General features: G+C 40.9%; 1 protein-coding gene across 8 annotated transcripts in view; it reads left to right on the top strand.

Annotated features, from left to right (window-relative positions):
* The window catches only part of TCF12 (transcription factor 12), a 281225-nt gene that overhangs the window by 95450 nt on the left and 158134 nt on the right, over positions 1–27641 (top strand). For 4 of the 8 annotated variants that reach the window (XM_078854653.1, XM_078854652.1, XM_078854655.1 and 1 more), the window contains exons 5-7: positions 5413–5472; positions 5781–5849; positions 23119–23221. In XM_078854653.1, the coding sequence (XP_078710779.1) occupies positions 5413–5472; positions 5781–5849; positions 23119–23221 (232 nt within the window). The remainder of the gene's footprint in view (positions 1–5412; positions 5473–5780; positions 5850–23118; positions 23222–27641) is intronic. The other 4 variants (XM_078854657.1, XM_078854656.1, XM_078854658.1 and 1 more) reach the window with 1 other exon arrangement.

Genomic DNA, 27641 nt, shown 5'->3' with positions numbered 1-27641 from the left:
GCTCTCTACAGTACAGAAATAAATAATGCTTTTCATTTTCAAAGTGTTTTATAGGCCTGGTGTACGCTAAAGAGGTAAGATGATGTAAGGCGACTTATGTCGACCTAACTATGTCAGTGTACGTGCTACAGCCTTGCTCCTGCCGATGTAAGTGCTCTATTACACTGACATAATAATTCCACCTCCAAGAGAGGAATGGGGCTTATGTTGGTGTAGTTAGGGCTATGTAGTGTCCATGTAGAGTAGACACTGCAGGTTACTTATGTTGGAGGTTGACTGTCATTCTTGTCAATTTCATGGCTCCATGATGGCGCCATGAAATTGACAAGAAAGCTGCTCACAGATTGGGCTGTCACCCTGGGGTGGATGGGGGTTTCCAGCTACAGCCCATCTGCTCCCTGGGCTGCTGGCTCCTTGCTCGGAGCCAGGATTCCCCTGGGATCCTGGCTCTCTGCTCCCAGCTGGGTTGCTGCCTGGGATCCCCGTTCCCAGTCAGGCTACTGCCGGGCTCCCCCCTCCAGTTGGGCTGTGTCTGCCCAGCTCCCCTCCAGGAGTACCGATGCTGCCTGGGCTCCCGGCTCGCCGCTATAAGCCTGGCTGTGCCGAGGCTCCAGGTGCGGGGCTCCCCGCCTTGAGCATGGCTATCGTGCTCCGGGCGGGGAGCCGAGAGACCGGGAGAGGGGGCAACTGGGCTCTGAGGGGGAGCTGCATGGAGCTGAAAGCCTGGGCTCACAGCCCTCCACGCTGCCGCTCTTAAGTCAGCGGAAGTGCTCCAGGTGAGGACATGCATCACTGACGGAAGGAGCGCAGTGTGGATATGAACCAGCAGTAACTACTGTGGTGGCTGTAAGTTGATCTAACATAGGTCGACTTAAGTTTGTAGTGTAGACATGCCCTTTAATACTAAACCTTACTACATTTTTGTGTGGTAGGACTATATTCGTCTCATTTTACAGTGGGGAAATGGGAGTAGAAATTAAGTAGCTTTATTGAGCTATTTTAACTTCTTTTCTTTAATACTCTTCGGTAAGTTTGATTGAGAAAACTGAATAATAAATTAAAACAATGTACAAAAACTAAAATGTCCCCCCTTCTCCCAAAAGCAATTTGCCCACAACCCCTCTCACCTGCTCATTCTCCTCTTTATGCCCCCACCCCCATCCCTCTGGGAAGTCAACAAATTCAGTTCCTGGTGAACTAATTGGTGGAAACAGATTTCAGAGTGGAGTCCTCAACTGTGCAGACACTCTTCCTTAGCCCTTTTACATTTAAAACAGAGGTCTGTTAGCTCCTGTGCCTTAGCTCAGTGGCTCTCAAACTTTTTTACTGGTGACCTCTTTCACACAGCAAGCCTCTGAGTGTGACTCCCCCCCATAAATTAAAAATACTTTTTTATATATTTAATACCATTATAAATGATGGAGGCAAAGCAGGATTTGGGGTGGAGGTTGACAGCTTGCGACCCCCCATGTAATAACTTCGTGACCTCCTGAGGTATCCCGACCCCCAGTTTGAGAACCCCTGCCTTAGCTGATCTCTGTTGATGTGGGATCACGAAGGGAGAGGGAGAGGCTCTGAGATAACCAAGACCCAACACGTTTTAGCATGTAAAGTTTAAAAACCGCATCCCAGATTTTACCTGGAATGGAACTATGTGCAGTTCCCAGAGCACAGATGTAACATGCTCTGTATGAGAGAAACTGCTTTGCAAGTGAACAGCTGCATTTTGCACCAACTGAAGTTTCTGGGTGATCTTAAGGTATGGGCCAGAGTTACAGATGGAATTGGTGCTGGAGGCAGGATTAGAACTCCTGATTTCTAGCTTCCAATCATGTGCTTAGAGTAGGAGACCAGGAATGTCTCAAGTAAAGAAATAATACTTTACAAATAAAATGGAGAGAATTGTAGCATTCCTTTTGCAAATTTCAGGCAGGAAAAAGCTGCTCTGAGATTTAGACTTTACAGCGAGGAAAAACAACTGACTTGCCTTCACAAAGGATATATCTACACTACAAAAGTTATGTCGATGTACAGCCACCGCAGTAACTAAATTGCTTCTGCACATCCACACTGTGCTCCTGATGTTTGTGCTGCTCATCCTTAGTAGGAGCGCTTGCATTGATTGAACTGTCAGTGTGGGGCATTGTGGGATGGCTTCGGAAAGCCAGCAACAGTCAATATAAGTAGCGCAGTGTCTACAACTGTGCTGATCTATGCGCTACGCCTCTTGTGGAGGTGGAGTTAAGTCGAGGTAAAAGACGAGTTACATCGGCAGGAGCAACATTTTAGTGTAGATGCTTACAGAATTAGGTTGATGTAAACTGCCTTGCGGCAACTTAGTTCTGTAGTGTAGACCAGGGCAAAGTCTGAGGTAGTTTTACACAATACTTAACATGTTAAAATTTCCACCTCATTTCTGCAACGTGGAAATTGTACAACATGTTGGAAGTGTTTGTATAGTAATATTTAAATAGTTTGTAACTTAAGGCATGAAGTCCAGCCCTTTGTTTAGTAGACCTTGCAATTGTTTCTACATTTGAAATGGCATTACATGCGTAGTCCTGTGTTGATATTTTTGTTTTAAATATCTTGACCACATTGATAATTAGGATGAGAAACTTGTATATGGATATTAATCAGTGAAAAGCTGAATTACCCCACTGGGATTTGAGCTTATGCTTCTTAGGTTCTGTATCCTACATTGATTGCCTGTGTGTGCATTTGTAGGGTCATATTTATATGGATTCTTGTTATTCCAATAATATGAAGTTGGAAATTTGTTTTTAGAGGTTAGAGATGAAGCAGATAATTAAAAAATTAAAACCATTATACCCTGGCAAAACTGCAGGCGCACATGAGTTACACACCAAAATTGGAAAGGAGAGACGTTGATGATGTCATGGTATGCCTGAAGCGAGAGGGAGGACAAGAGATTAATTCTTTTATTGCTCGTAAGGCTGTGAAAGAAGCATGAATGTAAGCCTGGCTTGAGCATATGGAAAATATTAAGAAAAATGGGGGGGGGAGTCAGAGGCTAAATACTGGTAAACAAATTGCCAACCAACAGTAACCTTTGATTTAGAATAGTAGGATAATGCCCCCCGCCCCCTCCAATAACTTATGTCAAATTCTGCACTCTTACTCACGTAGAATAGTGCTTTAAAGTGGGAGGGTTCTCACTGAAATCATTTTGCCTATTCAGAGATAATATGGAGCCTGGGTAAAGATGGCAGAATTTGGCCTTAAATCCTTATTCTGTTGTGCCTCTCATACTGTAAATACTTCATATTGGCATAGGACAATAATTTATGATATGTCATTGTGGATTTGTTAAGTAGCACCATGAACATCTTGAAAAAAGAAAAATCTGGGTTGTGCGTGTGCTTATGCGCATGCATGCACATACAAATTTTGGGTGAATAAACTAGAATTGCATGTACCAGTTGTTTCTAAGTGTGCTCATACTTTAAGGTCAATATGGTGTAAATTATATTCACTCCAATGCTTCGATCAAAACAAGCTTTCAGTTGTAGAGAACTCTGACGTGCACAGGAATTTATTTTAGCATAATTTGTGAACATAAATGCTTACATATTCAGTCTCGTAGGACAGGCTTGTGTGGTTTAATTAGGCTTAGAAGGATTGGATTTTTAACTGCAAATGTTGATAAACGTTGATTTCACTGTATACCTATAAATTAATGAAAACTGTTTCCATTGATAATGATCAAAATTTATAGATCAGCAAAGTAAGAAAATTCTGCTTTGAGGACTTATTAAAGTCAAAATCCAGTGGTTTAAACTTCTGAATTAGGCTTGTTACAAATGAACTAGTAGAAACTGGTATGATTGGTTGAGCTAAAGATTTTTACTTTGTATAGTTTGACATGTGATGTTGACCATTTGTGATTTAATCGTTTATGAAGTTTAACTTTTTGAATCTCGACATCTACTGTCATTAAGTAATTGTATGACTCCTAAGCCCCATAATTTCACACTACTGTGAAAATTTAAGTAGATAAATATCTAAAAAAAAAGTTTTTTAAAAATTGGTATCTGTCAAAATTGTACAAAAATGAAACTCAAATTCTGCCAAGCCTATACAAAAATTAAGACTAGAAAACATTGTGTAGAAAAGAGAAACTTTTTATTTTAGAACTATATTCAACTGGAAATGAAGCAGCATAAGAAATTATAGTGAGCCTCAGAGGATATAATCTTTTGTGTATTTTCTTCCCTTTAAAATTGTTTTATTTCTTGCAGTTTTTAAGGATCTGCAGCCTTTGAGGCAAAGTTCCGTTAACTTTAGTTGGGAGCTTTGCCAGAATAAGGACAGCAGGATCCAGATCTAAGAGAAGAAAGCATAAAATGGCCTGAAACTGTGATTAAATGTTCCCATAACAAATTGCACTTCTGAACAGATCTTTCTATACTACATTTTTTGCATCATTTTTGGAATTTAATTTAATAAACATAGAACTAATCCATTATCTAACATACAGGCTGGCTCTAGGGCTGTCCCTAAAAGTTCTTGGGGGGCACTCTGGGTAGCTATGGCTCCTTGGCTGCTCTGCAATGTTAGTGCTGCAGCCATTCAAGTTTAATGGCCAGTGGATCAGTAATTTCATATTCTCCCAACAGCACCATGCGGTGGCCTGAGAAGGAGCCTCAGGAATTCTCCCTTTGCAGACTTTCAGCATCCAGAACCATGTGCAGCAGAATCTCATTAGTTGTGTGGCAGGCAGGGTATTCTGCAGTTGCAGAATATTAAGGAAGATTTGCCCCACAGAAGCAGAGCAAAAGTTGTGCACATCAGATGACTGCCTTGGTTTATGCTGCTAATTAGGTAGCCAAATTAGTTCTTCAGAAAGTTCAAAAGATGTAGTGAATGTAGTTTGGTCCATTATGTTCATTATTTCATTGCATATAAGAAAATATTTAAGGGGGAAAAGTTTTCTGTATATCTTTGTGTGAAATGTTAAATGAGGTGTGGCTGGTCATGTCTGCTAAATATATCTATCTACTTTGTATAGAAAGTCTTAATTTATATTAAAGGAAAACTCAGTGTTGTTTTCTCAAAAAATAGATAACTTTTAGAAACTGTCTATTTAACAGTGCTATAATGGCTAATAAATATAAATGTAGAACTTATTCCATGGTGGCCATGTGTTTCTGCAAAAAATAGGACAGGGAGAAACTCCATTCTGCATTGAAATCAATGGGAAAGCAGGGGCTTAATATAGCAAGTTTAAAGAAAACTGACAATATATATTTATTTATAAATTTGTGTCTATATATTGTGTATATGGTTGGTGGTGGGTGGTTGTGGTGGTTGTTGTTATTTTGCTTTTGTTTGTATTTAAGGTTTTGTTTCAGCTTCTGAGTCTCTGTTTTGCTAATGGTTGATGTCCAGGAATTGCACATGACTTTCTCTCCATACCCTAACAAGATCAGAGGACAACTCGCACTGAGGGTATGCGGGAAAATCTGGTCTGAGTGCGCTGATCTAGGTCATGGGAATGAAGATAAAACTGTTTTTTAGGGAGCAGGCATAAAGATACAGGTTATTTGCTTTTCTCAGAGGTTCCTAGATCTTGTCCGGTGATAAGCTAAAGAAATAATGCAAATTTAAAAGAAAACAGAACTAAACTCACAAGTCTCTATTTTAATATATTGAAACTTACCTAACATAAGACTTCAGTGTCCAGTATTCTTCCCGTTGATTTCAATACAGAATGTTCAGTCTTGTCCTAATTGTTCTTACTACTTGCCTGTTTACAGGAAAATGGCAGTCTCCATGGAAAAAGCTCAGACATCTCCACAGCTATAGAAAAGTTGAAACCTCAAGAGGTACTGCTTAATTTGTTTCTAATTTGAGTGTGTGATTTATCTGCTTGTAGCCTAATGTGGGAGTTCTCCTTTAAAAGACAGACTACATTGACTTAACTGTTTGACTCTAAATCAGTGACAGAATATGGCTGGGATTTTCAAAAGTGCCTAGAGAATTTAGGAACCCAACTCCCATTGAAAATTAAATGAAATGGTCAATGGGAGTCAGAGACTTACCTCCCTTAGGCTCCTTAGAAAATCCCAGCCTACATGTTTAGCTGTAACACTTAACAAATAAGCTTGAAAATATGTTTGACAGTCACTTCATTACACATATTTCACGTCCCATCATTTAGCTTACATTTGTGAGGCTTTCTGGGAATGTTGACTACCATCCTAGCAAAGCAAATTAGGGAGCACTTTTCTGTATCGCTTTCTGTACAGTATTACTGTGATAACCTCAGATCTGGATGCAGAAAGAGGTACAAATCAAGATAGGCAACTTTTGTGTACAAAATACATTGTGTGCATGATTGCCAGTGCTGTCATAAATGTAAATTTCTTATTCAAACAAGTGCTTAAAATGATAATGTGTTGGACCTGTGAATGTTTATATGAAATCCTGTACCTTGACATCCATAAATCTGACACAGTGAACTGTGGCCACCAGTTTAGATTGTTCCCTATCTGAAGAAGATGATAAACTGGGTTTTTCATTGTAAATACTTACAGAAAAATCATCAAAAATTATTGGTTTGGCCATGAAGACTTTCTCTTTTACAGGAATGGATCAGAAATGGGAATTAGTGGGTCCAGTGGAACTTTGCAAAACCCTGAAATCTGCCCTGTCTTTCAGCTGATTAGACTGAAGTCATATTTACTGTGTTGTGTCAACCTTTCTTCCTGTTGTGATTACGTGCTTTCCTGTGAATCCTAGGTCATATGTAAAGGGACAAGCATAGCGATGTTTTGACTTTGGATAGGTGCCCGAATGCTGATTAGCATACATAGGGTCCTCCCTTAAAGAGCAACATACAGCTAAGGATGGTTTTTTTGGTCCACTTGGATTCATGACCCTTTGCATTAGTACTGTAGCAGCCTCATGGACATCTGTTATAGAAAGATGTAAAGATGCTCTTTGAAAGTCTTGCTAAAGACCCTTAGACACTAATTCTGCAGTACTTAACTGAGAGAAATGTCAACTGTATCCTGTGAGATTTTGGCCCATAGCTCTCAGGCATTTTTCTTCCAGTAACAATATGCCTCTCAACCTCCAGTGTTTCCACTTCCTTTGTGAATTGTCCGTTGTAGAAGAAAACTCATAACATGGAAACAAATTGGTGTCATCTCTTTGTCTCGGATAAACATTGTCTTTTACTTAAAGGTTATTCTACTTATACTATAGTCTTTACTGCACTTTGGATAATGGTGGCTTTTATTTTTGTGAATTAAACACCTGTATCGTTGAGGCTTTTTTTTTGTTTTATTTTGGTTTTGTTCTAACAATGCCTTTTTAATGAAAGGAGTGACTTAGTTGTCCATCTGTTCAGCCGTCTCTCTCCAAAGGAAGAATATTTAAAAATGCTAAAATCAGCCATTTCTCCCCATGGTAGGCCTCCTTAGGATTTAACAGCCAAAATCCTAGGCCATAATTTAACTATAGTATTTTCTTCCTGGCATCTAAGTTGTGAGTGCTTGTGTGCAGTTCTGGCGTATATAATAAAATAAATATTGGAACTGCATGTTTTGATATAATACAAGATGGGGCCCAATATTTGGTATATTCATTTTGCCTTCCTTTGCAACTAGGAAAAATTGTCTCCATATACATATATACATTCACCGTAGCTGTCTCTTCTAAATACGCAGTGATGTAAAAGTACCTGAAACCAGAGTTGGCCTGAACATTAGATTTAGACAATACTCTAGCATCAACAGATTGTACGGCCTAACTATCTGTAAGTCTAAAATAGCTGAAAATATATTTTAGAGCCCAAATGGGGTATAGTTTGTGTCTATCCAACTTCACTTTTTATACCAGTAGTACATTTTAATTTGGTAAGAAATCAAAAACAGTATCAAGAAAAGACAGCAAGTTTTGAAATAGTGTTTTATACCTCTTAACCTCAGGTACAAAACGAGAGAGGAAGCTGTTAAATAGCAAAGCAAGACAAGAGGGACACAGAAATCCAGTAAGTGTTATCAAGTCTATTGTGTTTGTGTCCTTTTTGTCCTTTGTTTCTTGCTGTTTATATCTTCCTCTAGTTTATTATTCTGTACCTGAGAAGATGATCTGGTATGAAATTCTATTTTAAAAACAAACAAAACTTCCTGCACTCAAGGGTCGGGAGGCTTTTCCAAATGTAACATAACATGTGTTTATGTGAGTAAATTGATATATGACCAACATTTTCTAAAAAATGGGTTCCAAAATTTAGGCTCCAAATACCATATGTAGGTATCTAAATATGGCAGGGCACTCCTTTTTTAAAATATCTCAGACATATTTATTAATATTCTAATTTTGTCTCCTAGTTTTCCAAGCTTTGTTTAAAGGCTATAGTAGTCAGTTTTTCAGTTCAGTTTGAGGGTTGCATATGGATACAATTTCCTAGAGTGTTGAGAGAAGCATTGAAATCTGTTTGCAAATTAGTTTCCAACAATAAAACATAGTTCTTTGTGCATGATACTTGGTAAAAAGCCAAATAAACAAACATTATCTTGTTTAATATAGGAGGGTGATGCTCATTTTAGGAGATTTTAAGGTACAATTGTGTATTTGGGATAATTAGATTCCGTAGTTCACTAATTAAATCCATACAACTTCAGTGTAATTCTTGACTTAGAAACCAGGGGAATCTGTGACCATTCCAAAATTGAGTACTACTTCAATGAATAAATGTCTGAAATCATTCTCCAAAGCTCTTAAACATGGAGGCTGCATAGGTTCCCAGTCCCATGTTTCCTCCCTGAGAAGCCGCTTATCTGTTTCAACATAGTATCTAGTAACAGCAACCAAACATTTTAAGTTAGTGTTCTTTTACTTCTGGAGGGTGTATATAGAAACTTTCTTGGCTTCACCCATCATCCCCTGAAATCTAGGGTGGTGATAATATTTAACTTTCAAACAGTATGCTGTACAATGTTGGCTAATTAATACTCATACCAATGTGAAGGAGGGTAAATGCTCAGTTTCTTATTTTGGGGGACAGAGCAATGGAAAGGTGGTGACTTGCCCATCGCTATGAGGATTAGAGCTTGGCAATACATAGCTCCTTGTCTCTTGTCCTAGCCATTAAGTAACTACTGTTGTGTATCTGATTTATTAAGCTGAAAGAAACTAAGAATTGGACAGCTCAAGGGTCCAGCAAAACAAGAGATATGGGTTTGAATTCCTGTGTCTGAGTCCTCAGTATGCTGGCAGCTGCAGAGGTTGCATGCCTCTGATAGGGAGAGACGAGGATATTTTCCTCCTATCACTCTAAGCAGCTCTTGATGGCTGAGTTGAACTCAGTCGAGCCTTGTTGCTTAGAGTTGTAGCAGTAGTAGGCAAATGTAAATCATGTGGAGAAAGTGGACCACAGGCCAAGTTTGTCCTGTGCTATGTGGGTATAGTTCAGTTACCTATCATGGTTTCAGACTGCCTAGCAGGTTTGTGGAGCAAGTGGTATTATACCAAGAAAAGAGAGAATACCAAATAATAGAGCCAGACAGTAGTGATGCTGGATTGAAAAGGCTGGGTGTTGGCAAGGTGAACAAAAATCGGGTGAAAAGTAGGGGTTTTCAGTTGACTTTGGTTATAAGGGAGACGTTTATACAATGTTTCCTTATTTATGAAGTAGTACAGTCATTCTCAACCTTACGTGCACTAAAATCCTATGTGACATCAGGAAAAAAGTTTCCTGTCTTCCCCACTTCTAACTAGCCATAAAAAATGGTAGTGTTCACAATCTCCAGGCTGAAAACCATGTGTGACTAATTCTATACTGAATTTTTAAACCATTAATCTTGCTGTCTTCTGGTGGAATTACTTTAAATACTGTCTGTAGCTTTTAGACTGTAAGTGTCATGCACAATTTGAATCATTGTTTTTAAACCTGACTCTCTAGATTCTTAATCTGCAGCCATTTGTAATGGTGGTAACCATTCTCTAATATTTACTAGAGTTAGTTGTGTCAACTGTGGATTTGTAAGGTGTGAGCTATGCTGGGCCAATATGTCTTGCTCCTCTCTTTCACTGTCGTGACTATCTTAAATCTGATTTTTGTGATCTTGTTGAAACATGTCAGCATTGTTTTCAAAAGGACACTGATTATAACAGTTAACATGTCATCCCCATGTCCATCCATTTCCAGTTTGGTTTTTTTTTCACTTGAGAAAGTGAGTGTTCTGTTACCCATATTAAATATTTACTAACCATTACTGTGAGACTCTTAGAATGTTTCACATTCCCTTAAAATTCATAACCTGAGGTGTTACTATTGGTGCTTTGGTGCAGTATGAGATCACTGGGTTTTTTTCCACCTTGGGCAATTGGAGCTGAGGCATATCATCAATGTAGTGCGGTTGATCTTCAGGGCAAAGGGGAAGGTGACATACTTTCAGCAGAAGCATCTCTTTCTCTTGTTTTTAATAATAAACAGCATTCGTGTCAGTCATGGAGGAAACTGCTTGAGGATGGGAATTATGCTTTGTAGCTTGAACTGGTCTTTAATGTTTGTTGATTGTGAATGAAAATTTAGATCCATTACAATAGCATTGTTAGAATGAAAATATACACAAAGCAGGGTTGATAAAAATAATGATTTAATAAAAAAAATCAGATTTTTTTTAATTTAAATCAGATTTTTTTTTATAAAATGCTTTTTGAGGAAAAATCCTATCTAAAGATAGTTTTAATTAAGATACATTATAGCTCAAAGATATCTCATCATGGAATAGGGATTATAAATTCTAATTATATAGTATGAGACAATATATTCATGTAATGTTTAAGAAAAGTCTTGTAAATGAGTTCCAATGGTTCATGGATTAGGGGCCCAATTTTATGGTGTTCCGGGGCTTCTGTATAGATTATTTAGGTTAATCTTTCTATCTACTGTGACAAAGTTCCTGCTCTACCTTGGTGGGTCTTGCACTTATTGGTGGATTTGCTCGCCTTGGAGCTTCATGGCAGCCCTCAGCTTGGCTGTTTCTGAATTCTCAGTCCAGGTCAACTCCTCCTGTGTCTGACCAGAGGTTGAGAGGATTTCGGGGGAACCTGGGCCCGCCCTCTACTCCGGGTTCCAGCCCAGGGCCCTGTGGAATGCAGCTGTCTAGAGTGCCTCCTGGAACAGCTGTGCGACAGATACAACTCCCTGGGCTACTTCCCCATGGCCTCCTCCCAACACCTTCTTTATCCTCACCATAGGACCTTCCTCCTGGTGTCTAATGCTTGTACACCTCAGTCCTCCAACAGTCCGCATTCTCACTCTCAGCTCCTAGTGCCACTTGCTCCCAGCTCCTGACACGCACACCACAAACTGAAGTGAGCGCCTTTTTAAAACCCAGGTGCCCTGTTTAGCCTGCCTTAATTGATTCTAGCAGCTTCTTGATTGGCTGCAGGTGTTCTAATCAGTCTGTCTTAATTGTCTCCAGAAGGTTCATGATTGTTCTGGAACTTTCCCTGTTACCTTACCCAGGGAAAAGGGACCTACTTAGCCTGGGGCTAATATATCTGCCTTCTATTACTCTCCTATAGCCATCTGGCCTGACCCTGTCACACTACCCAATGGGACTCAGAGCTAAGTCTAGAAGATACTATTAGAGATGCTTAGTTTTGCAGTTCTCAAACTGTGGATTTGTGTCTCCAGAGATAACATGCTTGTTAACAGCAAAAATGTTTTAAAATAAATAATATAGAGAGGTGAGAAATAACAGACCTCAATCCTATTGTCCCTCTGCAAATTTGTACACACAGAGTCAGTCCCTTATCTCTCTCTAAAAGTGCAAAGTTTCAGAAAGTTCAATGAATAGTAGATTGTTGGGGGCGGAATAGATCTGGACAAGGAGAAGAAGTCTAGAGATAAATGTGAGAAGGGAGGGACAGGCAGTAGAAACAAAAGTGAAATTGTTTGAGCAGCATATTCCAGAAGTCTTGAGGTCTTTCTGATTTGAGATCTACCAAACTATTCTTGCACTAGAAGGGAAAACCTATAATGGCAGCAGGCTGTAAAAGAGATCCAGTTTGGGTCTCATCTATCTCTGAGTTGTGAAGAATATGTATTAAGGTTATAACAACCAACAAGAATGTACTTTTATGTAGAAATCCATGATTAAATTGAGTTTTCCTGACTAGTGATTTAAATCAATCAATTTGATTTAAATCAAATCCATCCTGACACAAAGGTTCTTTACATGTATCTTTCTGTATGTTATAGAACTTTAATGGAAGTTTCATATTTTTAAGGTGGTATCTATAATACCTGTGTTACAGTTCCAGGGTGAGCTGCACCTTAGATCCCCACTGTCTCTCTGTGGGCACTCCTTCTAAGTGACTGGCCCACACTATACTACTTTGTGTGAAATACTGCAATTCACCTCCGCTCAAAGACTAGGTCACCAGTGCTCTTATTTACCATCTGTCCTCAGTATGTCTAACTGGATCTTAGTCCTTGCTGTAGACTTCCCTTTGGGAGCCTGTGACCAGCATGCAAGTACAGTGACTGAGAGCAGCTTGTTCAGAACATAGTATATTTTATTTATCCTTTTGGAACATAAACACTAAGTCCAGGCCTACAACTAAAACTTTGCTACATCGCTCAAACCTGTGAAAAATTTCAGGCCCTACGTCACGTAGTTAGGTCAACTTAACTTCCAGTGTAGACACAGCTAAGTCAACAGAAGAATTCATTCTTCCCATTGGCCTACCAAATTCCTTTCTAGGGGGTGAATTAAAGGGGTTAAAACAAGAAAATGCCTGTCCATACACTATCTTATCTAAATATTGGCCTTTCCTTGCAAGTTTAAGTAGGCTGCCCTTGTCCCAGGACTGCCCCGAGCACTGGGTCTGGATGAGGCAGATTGCACTCATGCAGGCCCTGCCTCTCAGTCTAACCATGTCATGTCCCTCCCATGAGTTCATAGGCTGTCTTTCATCCATTTCACGGTCCCCTTCATTCTGGGACATCTGAACCTGGTCAGTCCAGTTTATGCATGTCTCTAGAGTTCCAGTGGTGGATTTACTGTGTAGTCCATTTGTGCACCAGTAATTGAATTAGTCATTTCCTGGTTCCTGGGTAGGTGGGGAGAGTTCCAGGTGGACTGCAATTAGCTCTTCAGGGTATGTCTACACTACCACTGCTACAGCTACAGCGCTCTGACATAGACTCTTACTACAGTGACAGAAGGGGATTTTCTGTTGATGTAGTAAATTCACCCCCTAGAAAGGAATTTGGTAGGCCAATGGAAGAATGGATTCTTTCGTTGACTTAGCTGCGCCTATACTAGTGGTTAAGTTGTCCTAACTATGTCGCATAGGGCCTGAAATTTTTCACAGCTTTGAGTGATGTAGCAAGGTCAACCTAAGTTTTAGTTGTAGGCCAGGCCTTAGTGTTTCATAGAGCCAGTCATACCATAGTAATCAAAAAGAGATACACACAATATTTATGTAAATTGTACAGATATCTCCCATGTTCTTCACAGCTGGAAAAGATAGTCTTTGCTATTTGTGTGAATGCACTGTTTTTTCAGTCTACAGATACACTGATTGAAACAGTAGCAGAAGTGTGAACTCAGACATTCATTTTAATGGAATGTTAACATCAGAGCTTAGCTGTGATCATTTAAATGCTAACACTATATTAAACAAGTAGCTAAAAAGCAAACACCCAGCTTGAATCCTTGAAGCTCAGTTATGAAGCATAGCTGGGTTGGATTTTGGTTTGTCTCCAAGGCCCTATATAGGAAGGGGGATGGGGGGCACAAAACTGGACCTCAGCTGTTTGCTCTAGTTTAGGGTATTTGAGGGGAAAAAAAAGCTGCACTATAATTGATTTGACCCTACAATAACAAATTATAGCTGAGCAGTGATAGTGAATGAGGGAGGGACCAGTGTATGTATGTACTTTTGTGCAGACTACTTTGTAGTTATCTACTTAAGAGAATGGAGAAGACAGAGACAATGAAGTGAAACTTGTGACTTTGCTCTTCAAAAAGAAATTTGCTGCCTTCAGTGAGATTAGGACAAAGAATGTAATTTTCTGCCTAATATTCTGTTCTGAAAGAGCATAATTTGGGACAATACAAGGCTTTAGTAGCTTGCTTTTTAAGTGGAGAGCAGGTGGGAGTAAAGGCTGGTGGGGGCATGGAGAGGGAACACTTGAACCACTGTTTTGTTTTGTTCTCTTCCTTCCTCCCCCCGCACACACTTTTTTAACAGACTTGGATTGCTCTGTTGTTAGTCAAGTTTGTGTAACTTGGTAAGAATTACTTAATTCAGAGTGCCAGCATGTGGACAGAATTAAGTTTGTCTAAATTTTAAAGGTGAAATCCTGACCCTGTTGAAGTTTATAGCTTAATTCCCAGATTTCACCCAAAATGTCAAGGGTAAGATTTTCAAAAGCACAAGTCCCATTTTCAAAAGTGACTTAGGCACAAAAGTGACTCTCAATGGGACTTAGGCTTTTAAGATCTGGTGTACAGTTTTACCAACATAAACATGTTGGTTAGGGCATGACTCTTCAATATTTACCAATGAAGATATATCAGTAAAAACTCTAGTGTAGATGCAGTTATACCTGTATAACTGTGCTGCTAAGCTACATGGGTATAAGCGGTTGGACATTTTTGAAAATCTTACTCTAAGTCATTTAAGATCGGATTTTGTGTAAGCAGATGGTAAAATAGAAGAACATAATAGACAGACATAGCAAGGAAGTGCAATTTGTAGTAGATGATTGCACAGGTTTATTTTCCACATGGTAGCCACTGTGGTATTTTTAGGATCTATAATGTACTAGCATTGATTTTATTACTACTAATTTATTTTTATTATTGACCGCAGTAACTCGAGGCCCCAACAAGGTTGGGGACTCATTTTGCTAGGAATCATACAAGCATGTATATTAAGAAACAATTCAAGCAGTTTACAATCTTAATTTAAGATGAGACGTAACAGGTGGATGAAATCAGGTTGCAGCCATTGGTTTGCTTTACTTATGAACCTCATTCAGAGAATCAGACAGAACTTGGCAGTAGAAGGATGAAACTTATTAAAAGCAAATAAAATGTGAAACCTTCCAACCTTGGGAGTATGCCTTAAACTGCTTTACTTCATTTTTTTTCTGACAGTATTTCATGCCAGATAGACTCAGGAAGGTTACCATGGTTTATAAACATTTGTTGCATGTGGCTTAAGACGACCCATGGAGTCAGGAAAGTGATATGAGAAGGTGGAATTTCCAAAGAAAATGAAGTCATAGAAGAAATAAACAAATTAGACACATAGCATCTGAAAATGAGTTCATTTTTGGTTTGCAGTTCAAAATAGTTAAGAGTTCTGGAATAAAGTTTCTGCTTGGATCAAGGCACAGGAAAATGCCCAAGATGCCTGTAAAAGTTACTGTTAAAGTGACAGGTTTCAGAGTAACAGCCGTGTTAGTCTGTATTCGCAAAAAGAAAAGGAGTACTTGTGGCACCTTAGAGACTAACCAATTTATTTGAGCATGAGCTTTCGTGAGCTACAGCTCACTTCATCGGATGCATACCATGGAAACTACAGCAGACTTTATATACACACAGAGAATATGAAACAATACCTCCTCCCACCCCACTGTCCTGCTGGTAATAGCTTATCTAAAGTGATCATCAAGTTGGGCCATTTCCAGCACAAATCCAGGTTTTCTCACCCTCCACGCCCCCCTCACAAATTCACTCTCCTGCTGGTGATAGCCCATCCAAAGTGACAACTCTCTACACAATCTGCATGATAATCAAGTTGGGCCATTTCCTGCACAAATCCAGGTTCTCTCACCCCCTCACCCTCCTCCCAAAAACCACACACACAAACTCACTATCCTGCTGGTAATAGCTCATCCAAAGTGACCACTCTCCCTACAATGTGCATGATAATCAAGGTGGGCCATTTCCAGCACAAATCCAGGTTTTCTCACTCCCCCACCCCCATACACATACAAACTCACTCTCCTGCTGGTAATAGCTCATCCAAACTGACCACTCTCAAAGTTTAAATCCAAGTTAAACCAGAACATCTGAATTTGTGTGGGGGGTGGAGGGTGAGAAAACCTGGATTTGTGCTGGAAATGGCCCAACTTGATGATCACTTTAGATAAGCTATTACCAGCAGGACAGTGGGGTGGGAGGAGGTATTGTTTCATATTCTCTGTGTGTATATAAAGTCTGCTGCAGTTTCCACGGTATGCATCTGATGAAGTGAGCTGTAGCTCGCGAAAGCTCATGCTCAAATAAATTGGTTAGTCTCTAAGGTGCCACAAGTACTCCTTTTCTTTTTGTTAAAGTGAAGCACTGATATTAAGCTGAATTTAAGTAAAATTGGTATGATTACCAATGGTTAGTGCCCCCAGACAGTGATATTTTTGGGACCACAGCCATGCCATAGGGACTTCAGAGATCATCTGAGCAGTTTGAGTTGTCATTGTAGTAGAGAGATATTCATCAAATCACAGAGAGTAACATTCTTACTAGAACAGCAGTTTTACTTTGTGAATTGCTGAGTCTCTGCCACCTTCTGTCTTCTTAGGCCTTGGCTACACTTGCAAGTTAGAGCGGATTAAATCAGCCCTGGGCGCCGTAACTCCTGAGGTGTCCACACTGGCAAGGCACGTAGAGCGCCCAGACTCCATGACTGGAGTGCCCCTGGTAATCCACCTCCACGAGAAGCATAAAGCCTGCTGCACCCCGGCTGGAGCGCTGTGGTGCCAGTGTGGATGCCCTGGTCTGTTAGTGCGCTCTGATCAGTCTCCATGAAGTGTCCCACAATGCCTGTTCTAGCCACTCTGGTCATCACTTTGAACTCTACTGGCCTGCCCTCAGGTGACCAACTGTCAGACCCACCCTTTAAATTCTCTGGGAATTTTGAAATTCCCCTTCCTGTTTGCTCAGCAAGGTGTGTAGTGCTCTCAGCGAATCTTTCCAGGTGACCATGGCTTCACGCGCCAGGCAATCCCCAGTATGGAGCAATGGCGAGGTGCTGGGCCTCATCAGTGTTTGGGGTTGAAGCTGTCCAGTCCCAGCTGCTCTCCAGCCATAGGAATTACAATACCTTCGGGCAGATATCAAGGACCATGATAGAAAGGGGCCATGACTGGGATGCAGTGCAGTGCAGGGTTAAAGTGAAGCAGCTGCAGAATGCCTACTGCAAAGCACAGGAGGCAAACAGTCGCTCCGATGCTGCACCCACGGCCTGCCATTTCTACAAAGAGTTGGATGCGATACTTGGGGGCAACCCCACCTCCACTCCGAAGAGCATTATGGACACTTCAGAGGCTGTGGCAGCCCAGAGTGCAACAAGGCAGGAGGAGGAAAGTGGGAGTGAGGGTGCTGAGGAGGAGTGGGGCCCAGAGCCAGAGGACGGCCCGGCATCCTCAGATGCATGCAGCTAGGAGCTGTTCTCAAGCCAGAAGGAGGGTGGCCGGTCACAGCAGACGGTGCTTAGGGAAGAACAAACAGCAGAGGAGGTGCCCGGTAAGTAGCTTTTATTTTGGGAAGGTAGTTGTTTGGTGTGGGCTCTTCAGGCAAAGAGGGTTGCAGAAAGAAGAGTTTGGGCTGCGTGCATGCCTAGATGCAGAATAGGGTGTTGATGTGCTCTCTCACATTGTGGTAATCGGCCTAAGTGATCTCATCGAAGGTCTCATGCAGAAGCTGGGCAATCCGCTTGTGCAGGTTCCTTGGCAGAACTACTGTGCTCCTTGTCCCAGTAAGGCTAACATGTCAACGCCACTGTGCCCTGAGTGGTGGGGGGACCATTGCTGCACACAGGCAAGCCACATAAGGGCCAGGATGGAAGCCGCATTGTAGTAAAAGACCCTCCCTTGCTTCCCAGGTCACCCACAGCAGTGAGAGATCTTCCAGGATAAACTCATCGTGTGGAAAATGTGAGGACAGTGTTCAGTATAGGGGCCCTCTGCAGCTGTTGGCTCTCCCCAAGGCATAGAACCCCAGAGGACGGTATGGCCCTGAAACAATCAGTCCCCCTTGCCCCTGTGGTTACTCACCATTTTGGGGCTTTTGTGGGTTATGTGCACTCGCTTTGGGACGGACACTTTCTGCTATTGTATGCACTGTGCTTGTCTTTAATTTCGGCCGAATCGTCGCTCTGTGTAGCGTGAACAATGCTGCCTCTGTTAAATGTTGCATTTTGCCTTTACAGATGCAACCTTGAGATCCCAGCCATCCTTGTTATCAACCGCCGAAAGGCTGTAAAGAATCAAGAAGCGGCCGCGAAGAAGCAAGGAGGACCTTCTGCATGAAGTCATGCAGTAGTCCCTTACTGAAAATCAAAAAGTACAGGAGTGGCGGGAGACTGAAAGGAGGCTCTGCCAGGAGAATGCGGATCGCTGGCAACAAACCACAGAGTGGCTCCTAAGCATTATGGGGCGCCAAGCGGACGCCGTGCAGGTGCTCATAGCACTGCCGACGGAGCAGATCCATGCCCACCCCCCCTGCAGCCCTTGTCCCAAAACTCTTGCCCTTGTGCCCCCATGTCACCGCCAACCCACTTTCCCCAACATCTGGTTTCTTATCACCACCAGCTGCCTCCAACACCTGTAGCTTCACCACCCAGCCCTGCAAACTACGACTCTTAACCACTGCACTCAACCCCTATCACCATGCATTTTAGCCAGCCTGCAGTGCAGCACTCATTGCATGGCACTCCAGATAGGAAGGCTGAATATGATAACAGGACATATGCAAATCTGTGATTGTCCTGTTCCTCACCCCGCCCCCTTCCCTCCTCCCATATAGCACAGATGTGTCATGCCATGTGTGTTTCCCCAGCAGTTCTGTTTCTTTTCAATAAATGAATTTTTTCGCTTTGCAAACATTCTTTATTGCATTAAGTAAAAGATAGCGTAGGCCGGGAAAGCAACAGGCACTGCAAGTCAGTGCATCATATGTAGCAAACACAGGTGCTTGCTAGCATTGGAACCACTGCAATTCACTCCTGTGCATGGCACCAAACATTACTAGTGGCTTTCAGCATTGAATTGCTCCCTCAAGGCATCCCTTATCCTTACAGACCCGTGCTGAGCCCTTCTAATAGCCCTGGTCTCTGGCTCTTCAAATTCAGCCTCTGGGTGTTGAACCTCTGTGGTCCATGCCTGAGTGAAGCTTTCACCCTTCGCTTCACAAACGTTATGGAGGATACAGCACGCAGCTATAACTATGGGGATGTTGTCATCGGCCAGGTCCAGCTTCCCATACAGATAACGCCAGCGGCCCTTTAAACAGCCACAAGCACACTCCACTGTCATTCTGCACCGACTCAGCCTGTTGTTGAACTGCTCCTTGCTGCTGTCAAGGCTCCCTGTGTATGGTTTCATGAGCCATGGCATTAAAGGGGAGGTGGGGTCTCCAAGGATCACAGTGGGCATTTTGACTTCCTTTACAGTGATCTTCTGGTCTGGGAAGAAAGTCCACAAGTGCCTGGAGAACCATCGAGAAATACCCCTTCCGATTTATGTATTCAGTGGCTGGGTGGTCTGGTGCCAGAATTGGAATATGTGTGCCATCTATCGCCCTTCCGCAGTTAGGGAAACCCATTTGTGCAAAGCCAGCCACAATGTCATGCACGTTGCCCAGAGTCACGGTTCTTCTGAGCAGGATGTGATTAATGGCCCTGCACACTTGTATCAACATGATTCCAACAGTCGACTTTCCCACTCCGAACTGGTTAGCGACTGATCGGTAGCTGTCTGGAGTTGTCAGCGTCCAGATTGCAATAGCCACATGCTTGTCCACCGGCAGGGCAGCTCTCAATCTCGTGTCCTTGCACTGCAGGGTGGGGGCAAGCTCAGCACACAGTCCCATGAAAGTGGCTTTCCTCATCCAAAAGTTCTGCAGCCACTGCTCGTCATCCCAGACTTGCATGACGATGTGATCCCACCATTCAGTGTTTGTTTTCCAAGCTCCAAAGCGGTGTTCCACTGTGGTGAGCATGTCCGTGAATGCCACAAGCAATCTCGTGTCGTATGCGTTGTGCATGTTGACATCATCGTTGGACTCCTCACTGTCACTTTGTAGCGTAAGGAGTAGCTCAACTGCAATTCATGACGTGCTGGTGAGACCCATCAGCATATTCCTCACAAGTTCGGGATCTATTTCTGCAGACCGAAAGGGAAGACAGAGCGCGCAGTACAAAAACCATTGAAAGATGGTGCCAAATGCAGACTAAAGCACAGGGATTGCTGGGATATGAAGTGATGCATCACGGGGCATTGGGACAGGACCCAGGATGCCCCGCATCCCCACCTTCCCAAAAGCCACAGCTCTGGAATGGAAAGAGGTGCTCTGTTTGTAATGATGCCCTGTCTGAGTCATCTGTGGGGTTTGAACCAAGGATTCCTGGGTCTTAAACCACAAACCTCTAGTATTTGAGCTGAAGCACCCAGGACCACTCACTAAAATTTGGTCCGAATATCTAATCTCAAAGGTGATAGCAAGTTATATAAACTTCTGTGCTTGGTCTAGCCAGCAGAGAGAGACAAAGCCATTTGATGCAGGTTATATTCTGCACAGGTGTAAATAACTGTACAATATGCAATACAATTGGAGAATCGGGCTCAGTGAATGTTAATTTAAATTGAGCTTAGGTAGACCAACTCCATCAGTGGTGTGTGGATGCATATGAACGCATTTTGAAACAAACTTCTGACTGTCTAATCACGGCATTTAATATTTGGAAGAACCCTTTTAGAACAACTCAGAACTAATTAGGAACAACTGTACTATAACAATATGATTATGAGGGTTTTGTAATCAGATGGTGGCTCATGATGGAAGGGAAACTAAGTCTAATGAATGAAATAAATATCTGAAATGAAATCTGAAGAATCCCTTTTACTGAAGTACTGGCAGGAGGAGAGTAAAAGACTTTGCCATTCATGTAAATTCCCACCCCCAGTACAATTGTTTAATTCTCTTTCTCTCCCTGTCCCCCCTAAAAAGTATTAGATTATAACACTAACTTTGTTCTTTGGGGCAGTTAGCTTTGGGTATTGGATAGGGATTTGTCGCTCTGATGCTGTGTAAGAGAACCCAAATGATGATGACTGGTGAAATGAGTCTTGTTTTAGAGGTGTATTCTGCCCGCACCAAAGATGGAATCCTAAGAAGACCCTTTTTTTTTTTTTAAAGGTTTTAGGTTTCTGAAGCTGGCCTACGTTGCTGCTTTTTCTCTATCTGTAGTATATGGAATGTCTTTATTGATAATTTACTTATCAGATTCTTCTCTCTCTTTTAAACTTAAGTGCTGTCTTGTAAAATGGTTGTTGATTTCTATGTATTTTATATCAATTTTACTGGGATTTTTTTTCAATGTCTGATCACAAGCTGAAGAATTAAACAGTAAACTAAGCATCTTGGAGATTACTGCATAGACCATATATCGTGTAAAATCTTTTGTTTCTTCATTTGGCACATTTAATATGTTGTTTCATTTCAATGCAAAAATAAACCACATGTGGTGACCTTAGCTACAAGCCGCTCCATTTCCCAGGCAGCTGCTGCTACATGCTGCCTATCTGACAGACGGGGCTAGGTCATGGTTACCACAGGACACCCTTATGGTCATAACCAAGTTGTAAATGTCACTAAGATTCTTTCTGAATGTCTATCACATGTGTATCACTGATTCTGAAGTAGATAAAATGAGCCAAAGATGCATTTGGGAGTTGGGACTCCCAGAAGATTACTTTTAAAGCAGAATAGCAGAAGGAGTTGTGACATGCATCCATAAGCAGTTGTAGTGATTTGACAGTTATTTAGCCCTCAGTTACTAGCCCTTTGGTTGAACTGACAGCGCGCCTGCAAAGATAGTGAGGCCTGTTTCAGCCCCATTAATGTCGTCTTGAATGTGAGCCTGCAGTCTGGAAAATGATAAATGTTCAGTGATTGATGATTTTATAGTCCTAGGGGATTCTGGGTGGTTTCTGGTTGCTGTGAGCCTGAGCAATTTTCCCCCCTTGGGCCTCTGCTTTAAGTTTGTGTAGCATTTAGTATGAGGAAATTTAAACAGATGAGTAGCCAGACACTTTAAGTTAAGCAAGATTTTACTGAATATTGTGCAAAACTTTGATTATGAAGCAGGTGCAATTTTGAGGGCAAGGTCCCATTTAATACATTTTTGATTCAGTGTAATCCTTGAACCAGATATATCTATGACCAGTCTGTGGCTAACACCATTTTCCTAGTGAGGGCTCAATATTGTTAGAAAAAGATGAAAGCATTCTGACCTATGTGGAAGGAAATTGAATAATTGCCTTAATGGAACAATATGTGCAGTTTGAAACATTGAGGGGTTTGCTACATCCATTGCTTGTTCTCCTCATGGTTCTGGAGCAAATTATCAGATAAGCCACTATTTCCTGTTTACACATGAGTCATCTTTCCAAGCATATTAGGTTAGCTACACTAATATTAGAAAGGATGCAAATAATCTTTTATTTTGAATGCTTGTTTGCAAGACAGGTGGCAGAGCTGGGTTTCTCAGCTTAATCAGTTCTTGTAAACAAACCTGTTGTAGATGAGCAGTGGCATTTAGTGCTTGATAACACTAAAATGCCTATTAATCTGTAACCTTAATTTAGTCTTCAAAGGGGGAGCGGTATTTCCTCTTCTCATTCACAGGAATACATTTTCTCCTCATGCCAGACCTTATATCTTGTGCTTGAAGATGTGAACAGTAATCTTTAAACTCATGTCAATCATCGCTTCAACCTAACACTATACATTTCTGGAGAAGCTATAGTGCTCTACCTGCAAAAAGATTTGAATACTTCTATATTATTTAATTTTTGGAAACTTTATCCATGGAAACACAATTTATTAGGCTGAAAAATGATGCAGCTTCTTTTCAGATGGGAGGGGGAGAGAAGTCACACAGTATGAAATATGGGCAGAGTGTGTTTTCCACAAGATACTCAGACCTGAAAGCCAACTTTATGATGAATGACCATTGCAATGCTATACATTTAATTAGGAGAGTGTCATTACACTCAATTAGCAGGGCTGCCAAATAATCTGTTTAATGCTCTTGTCTTTTTTTCCTTAGGGTTTTGCAGACAGCCCTCATTATGGTGATCACTTGAATGACAGTCGATTAGGGTCCCATGAAGGATTGTCCCCGACACCTTTCATGAACTCGAATCTGATGGGTAAGTTGGTAATTCTTTGCGAGTAGCCCCTCAAAGCCTCTTTGGTCAGAAAGACACATTTTTCATCTCCTTGTCTAGGCCTGGCACATCAAGCATCTGGAAGTTACTGCATTTCTTGTGGCAACGGTGGTTTGCTATCTAAGTCTTTCTTCACAGAACAAGTTGCACCAAAAATGTAGCTTTCTTAACACTGGGACATTATCCATGATTTTGGAAAGAGGCTGAACTGCCAGTATTTTAGATAGTTGACTTAGAAATCTATGGATAAACTATGATTTCTTACAGTCTGGAAGACAAAAGCACTTCTAAAGACTTGTTTTATTTTTTTTCTTAGTTTTTTGTTTTTTTCTGCTGCAAAGAAATTGAGTATTGTCACTCTTATGCACTTGTTGCAATATTTAGATGTCTGTTTCTAAGAACATAGAACACTGAATTGCATATTTATTGTAGGTTGTTCTCCAGTTAACACTTCATTGTTGTCCTCTTTGTTTGCACGTTCTCTTTTCAAATGTCAGTTTCTTTGGTGATATTTGCATTTGATATCCTAGCAAAATTGAGATTGTAACATACAGTATAGATTCCTTTCGATATGCAGTGATTTACATACATACAGTAACTCCAGCTGTTACTGTTTCTGTGCTTGTGGTTCCTCCCCCCCCCCATTTTTGAAACTGAGAACGATGTCAAAACTGCAAAGAAAGTGACACGTTATCAGTGTAGCTGTTAAACAAGTTGTTTTTCTTGCCTGGACACCACTATTGCTAGAACATTTTAATGTACTGATGGTTGTCTTTTCCCCCCTCTGAACTTGTGGCCTAAAAACATCAATTTCAAATATTTACTCTTCGGCAGAGCAATGTCTTGGGGCAAATGCTGTCTAGTTTGTGCCTTAAATTTAGAGATGGTTCTGTACGTTTTGCTTTGTATTTGTAAAGTTGACATTGTTTTACTTACGTATTTTGTTTCTTGTGTATGTGACCTATTTTGTGATGTCAGTATTGTCCTTTTAAGACACAGCCAGGGTAATCTAAGTGGATTAACTAAATCCAAATCCTGGTGGTCTGCAATTTCTTTTGGAAATCTTTCTACTTTGCTCTATCTTTGTTTACTACTTTAATCGTCTGCAAAGTGTAGCCGCAGACAAAGTCTGATACCAGCATGCACCTATTGCTAAAAGCAGTTATCCTTTTAAATCTTACTTATGAATCTCAGAATATAATAGTGTGGTTTTAAAATAACTGTGTATATATGAAAATATATAGTCCATATCACTAGATCAGTAGTGTTATATTTGAAGATCAGTGAAATCAGTAAAGTTTGCAGCTTGCTATTAATGTGCTAGAGGACAAAGATTTTTCTCCTATTGTTTCATATAAATCAGATCTTTTGCCTCAGGCTGAAAAGAGACAAATATTTAAATGTATTTATGGCTTGAGCAAAACACCAATCAAGGGTACATATGGCTTCCAAGTCCCATGTTTTCCTGCTTTTGTGTCCTTTCTTTTTGCTAAATTATTATATACAGCAGAACTAGATTTTGATTTGTAGTACAAAAGAGGGACAGACTTCATATCCTCATGTTTTGTTTTGAATCACCCATTTCCTAAACTATGTAGAATTTTAAATAAGTGCAGAAATTATTGACCTTCCTGTATCATCCTAGCTTTTCAGTTTTACTTAAGATGACTAGATGATTCTATTAAACATAATGGAATTATATCATTAGTACAGATTTGAGAAGAAGCCTCCATTGAGATTGCTTTGGAGGGGGAATTAAATGAATCATAAGAGGTATGCATATCAATCGCTTGCTTGTAACAGCTGGGGACTAAAATATTTTGTAATGCATTACAGCAAATGCTTCTCATTGGTTTTGCCTCCATTAGAGCTACTGTCTTTAATTTCTGTCTGTCCATAGAACACATTCTAAAGCTCATCTGCATGAAAGTATATCCCAGAGCCATAAAATAGTGTTTAAAAATATGCCAGCAGGATTGTCTGTTTTGCAAAAATTCACAGAAAACAATTTACATTCACTTTGTTTGCATTGCAAAGATAAAAAGATGCAACTCTGTGCATCATGCCTCTTCAGTGTGATTTTTAACTAACAAAGACTAAAGTATTCCTGGGGGAATTCTGCACCACAATATTATAAATTCTGCACACAATATTTTCGATTTCTGTGAAATTCGGCACATTTTATTTTCAAAATAACACTATATAATCACAACAGTTTTAATTATTTTTGGTCATTTATTTCAAAATACCTGTCAGCAAGTATGTCTGTAACAATACAGACAACAAAAAAGATTCAGAATTTTTTTTGACAAATAGATTTCTTAGTAGGCATATTAATACAGAACTCTGAATAATAATTCATTTAGACTACAATACAGAACCATATTTCCCATACATCCCAGAAGCAGTGTAAAAGCTGGGGGGAGTCAAGGATGACGGAGGAGCTGAGGGAGAGGGAAATAATTGCTGGGAAGGACCAATTATTGTAGGGTTGTTGGGTTTGGGTGGGAAAGTATGGAACAAGCTTTTTTGGTGGAGGGTGTGGGTTGGGATTGTTAGGGAACTTCCCCTATGCAGACCCTGGCTGACCCCTAGCCTCTCCCATTCAGTCAGGCACATGTGTCCCTACACCCCCACTCAGACACCCCCTTCCCCCATCCCCATGTGGCCCTGCACCCCCTTCCCCCATCCCCATGTGTGTCTGTGCCCCCACTCAGCCACCCCCCAGTCCCTCTGTGTCCCTGTACCCCCTCCCCGTCCCCATGTGTTTCTGTGCCCCCACTCAGCCATCCCCCTGTAGCTCTGAACTCCCTCCCCCTCCCATATGGCCCTGCACCTCTCTTCCCCCTGTGGTCCTGCACCTCCACTCCCATTCAGTACGTGCCCCAGTCTGTCCTCCTCCACTAGCCCTTCTGAGCCCCTCTCTGACCCCCCAGCAGTCCCATGCTGTCTGTCTCCCCATAGCCCCTGTATCCTGATCTAGCCAGAAAGGCGGCATGAAGAAGGCAGGCTCTTTCTCTTCCCTAGCTGGTTGGGAGCGGCTGCTATGTTCAAGCGCCACAATGCCCTCTGGTGGGCAAAAGCTGGAACTGCAGATGTTGTTTTCTGCTTGGAGTTCCATTGCCACAGCACCCTCTCGTGGGCAAAAGGTGGAACTCAGCAAATTTTCAGCAGAAGTTATTTTTCTGCACAAAAAATTATGCTTGCACGCAGTGGGGCAGAATTCTCCCAGGAATACTAAAGAGATGTTGAACACTAGAAGGAAATGAAAAGGTTACGTGAAAAGGATTTCACTACTCAATACTGGTATCTGAATTGTTGGGCTTCTTTATCTCTTACCTTGAATAAAAATGAAAAATGAGAGCTTTTAACTAAAGTTACAGTTCTTAGACTGTGATGGTAGATTGACTAAATAGGAAACAATAGGTTGTTCTTGGTTAGGAGAATCTCCCAAATTGCAGAGCCATTCTACCCACAAAAGCCAATCCATTTTGTGAGATACTGTAGTTAGCAGTTGCACATGTAAAGATATACATTTATAGCATAGGGCAAAGTTATTCTAAAAGGTTGCAGTTCGGACATTTTCATGATTTTGGGAGGAAAGGAAGAGCTGCACTGAGAATGTGATCTTGACATGCTTGTTTGAAAGATTTGACTAGATTAAAGGGGATTGTACTCTGCGATCTATGCTTCAAAATGGGTATCTATTACAACATAGTAATATGACTGAAAAGTTAAAACTAGTAGAAAGAGCAAAATCATATTTCACCATTGCTGTCAACACTTAAAAGCACCATTAAAAAGAAAGAATTGTATGTCAAGGGGATGTTGTTGTTTTGTATATTACATTCAGCCATAAGCTTATTTGCCTGGAGAGATAGAGGATTATAAAGTACCACTGTCTTTCATGATGGAGCTCTCAAACACTTTAATGATCTTGTACATTGCAAAAGAGAGAAATTTTGTCTAACAAGAGTTTATAATGATTCAATAATGAACAATTTGCCACAGAAAGATGCATTTCCATATTCATTTAGATATTCTGAAGTGTTTTGGAGAGGAAATAAAGCTATTATGTTGGATAAGTTAGTGTTCCTCACTAATGAATTCCAGAATTATCCTGTTCCGATTTGTCAGTGTGAAAAAGAGGCCATTCCTTGTATTTCACGTGAAACCAGTGAATCCTCTTGGCACCTCTGTATGCCATTAGTATCGTATAGATTTGTATGCTACAAAATCACACTAAAATATACGGGCCATAATGTAGCACCATTTAGAGCTAATCTTTGCTTATTCAACATTTAATGTTTTAATTACTTTACATTCTAGAAAAATATTCACAAGAAAGTTAGTTCTTTTCCCAGTTGTGTGAAAAAGAGCCTTGTTAAACTGACCTCTGCTT

Source organism: Lepidochelys kempii, chromosome 10 (genome assembly GCF_965140285.1).
Source record: "Lepidochelys kempii isolate rLepKem1 chromosome 10, rLepKem1.hap1, whole genome shotgun sequence".
Taxonomy (NCBI): Eukaryota; Metazoa; Chordata; order Testudines; family Cheloniidae; genus Lepidochelys; species Lepidochelys kempii.
Note: the sequence above shows the minus strand (reverse complement) of the source record. Positions and strands in the feature narration are given on the sequence as shown.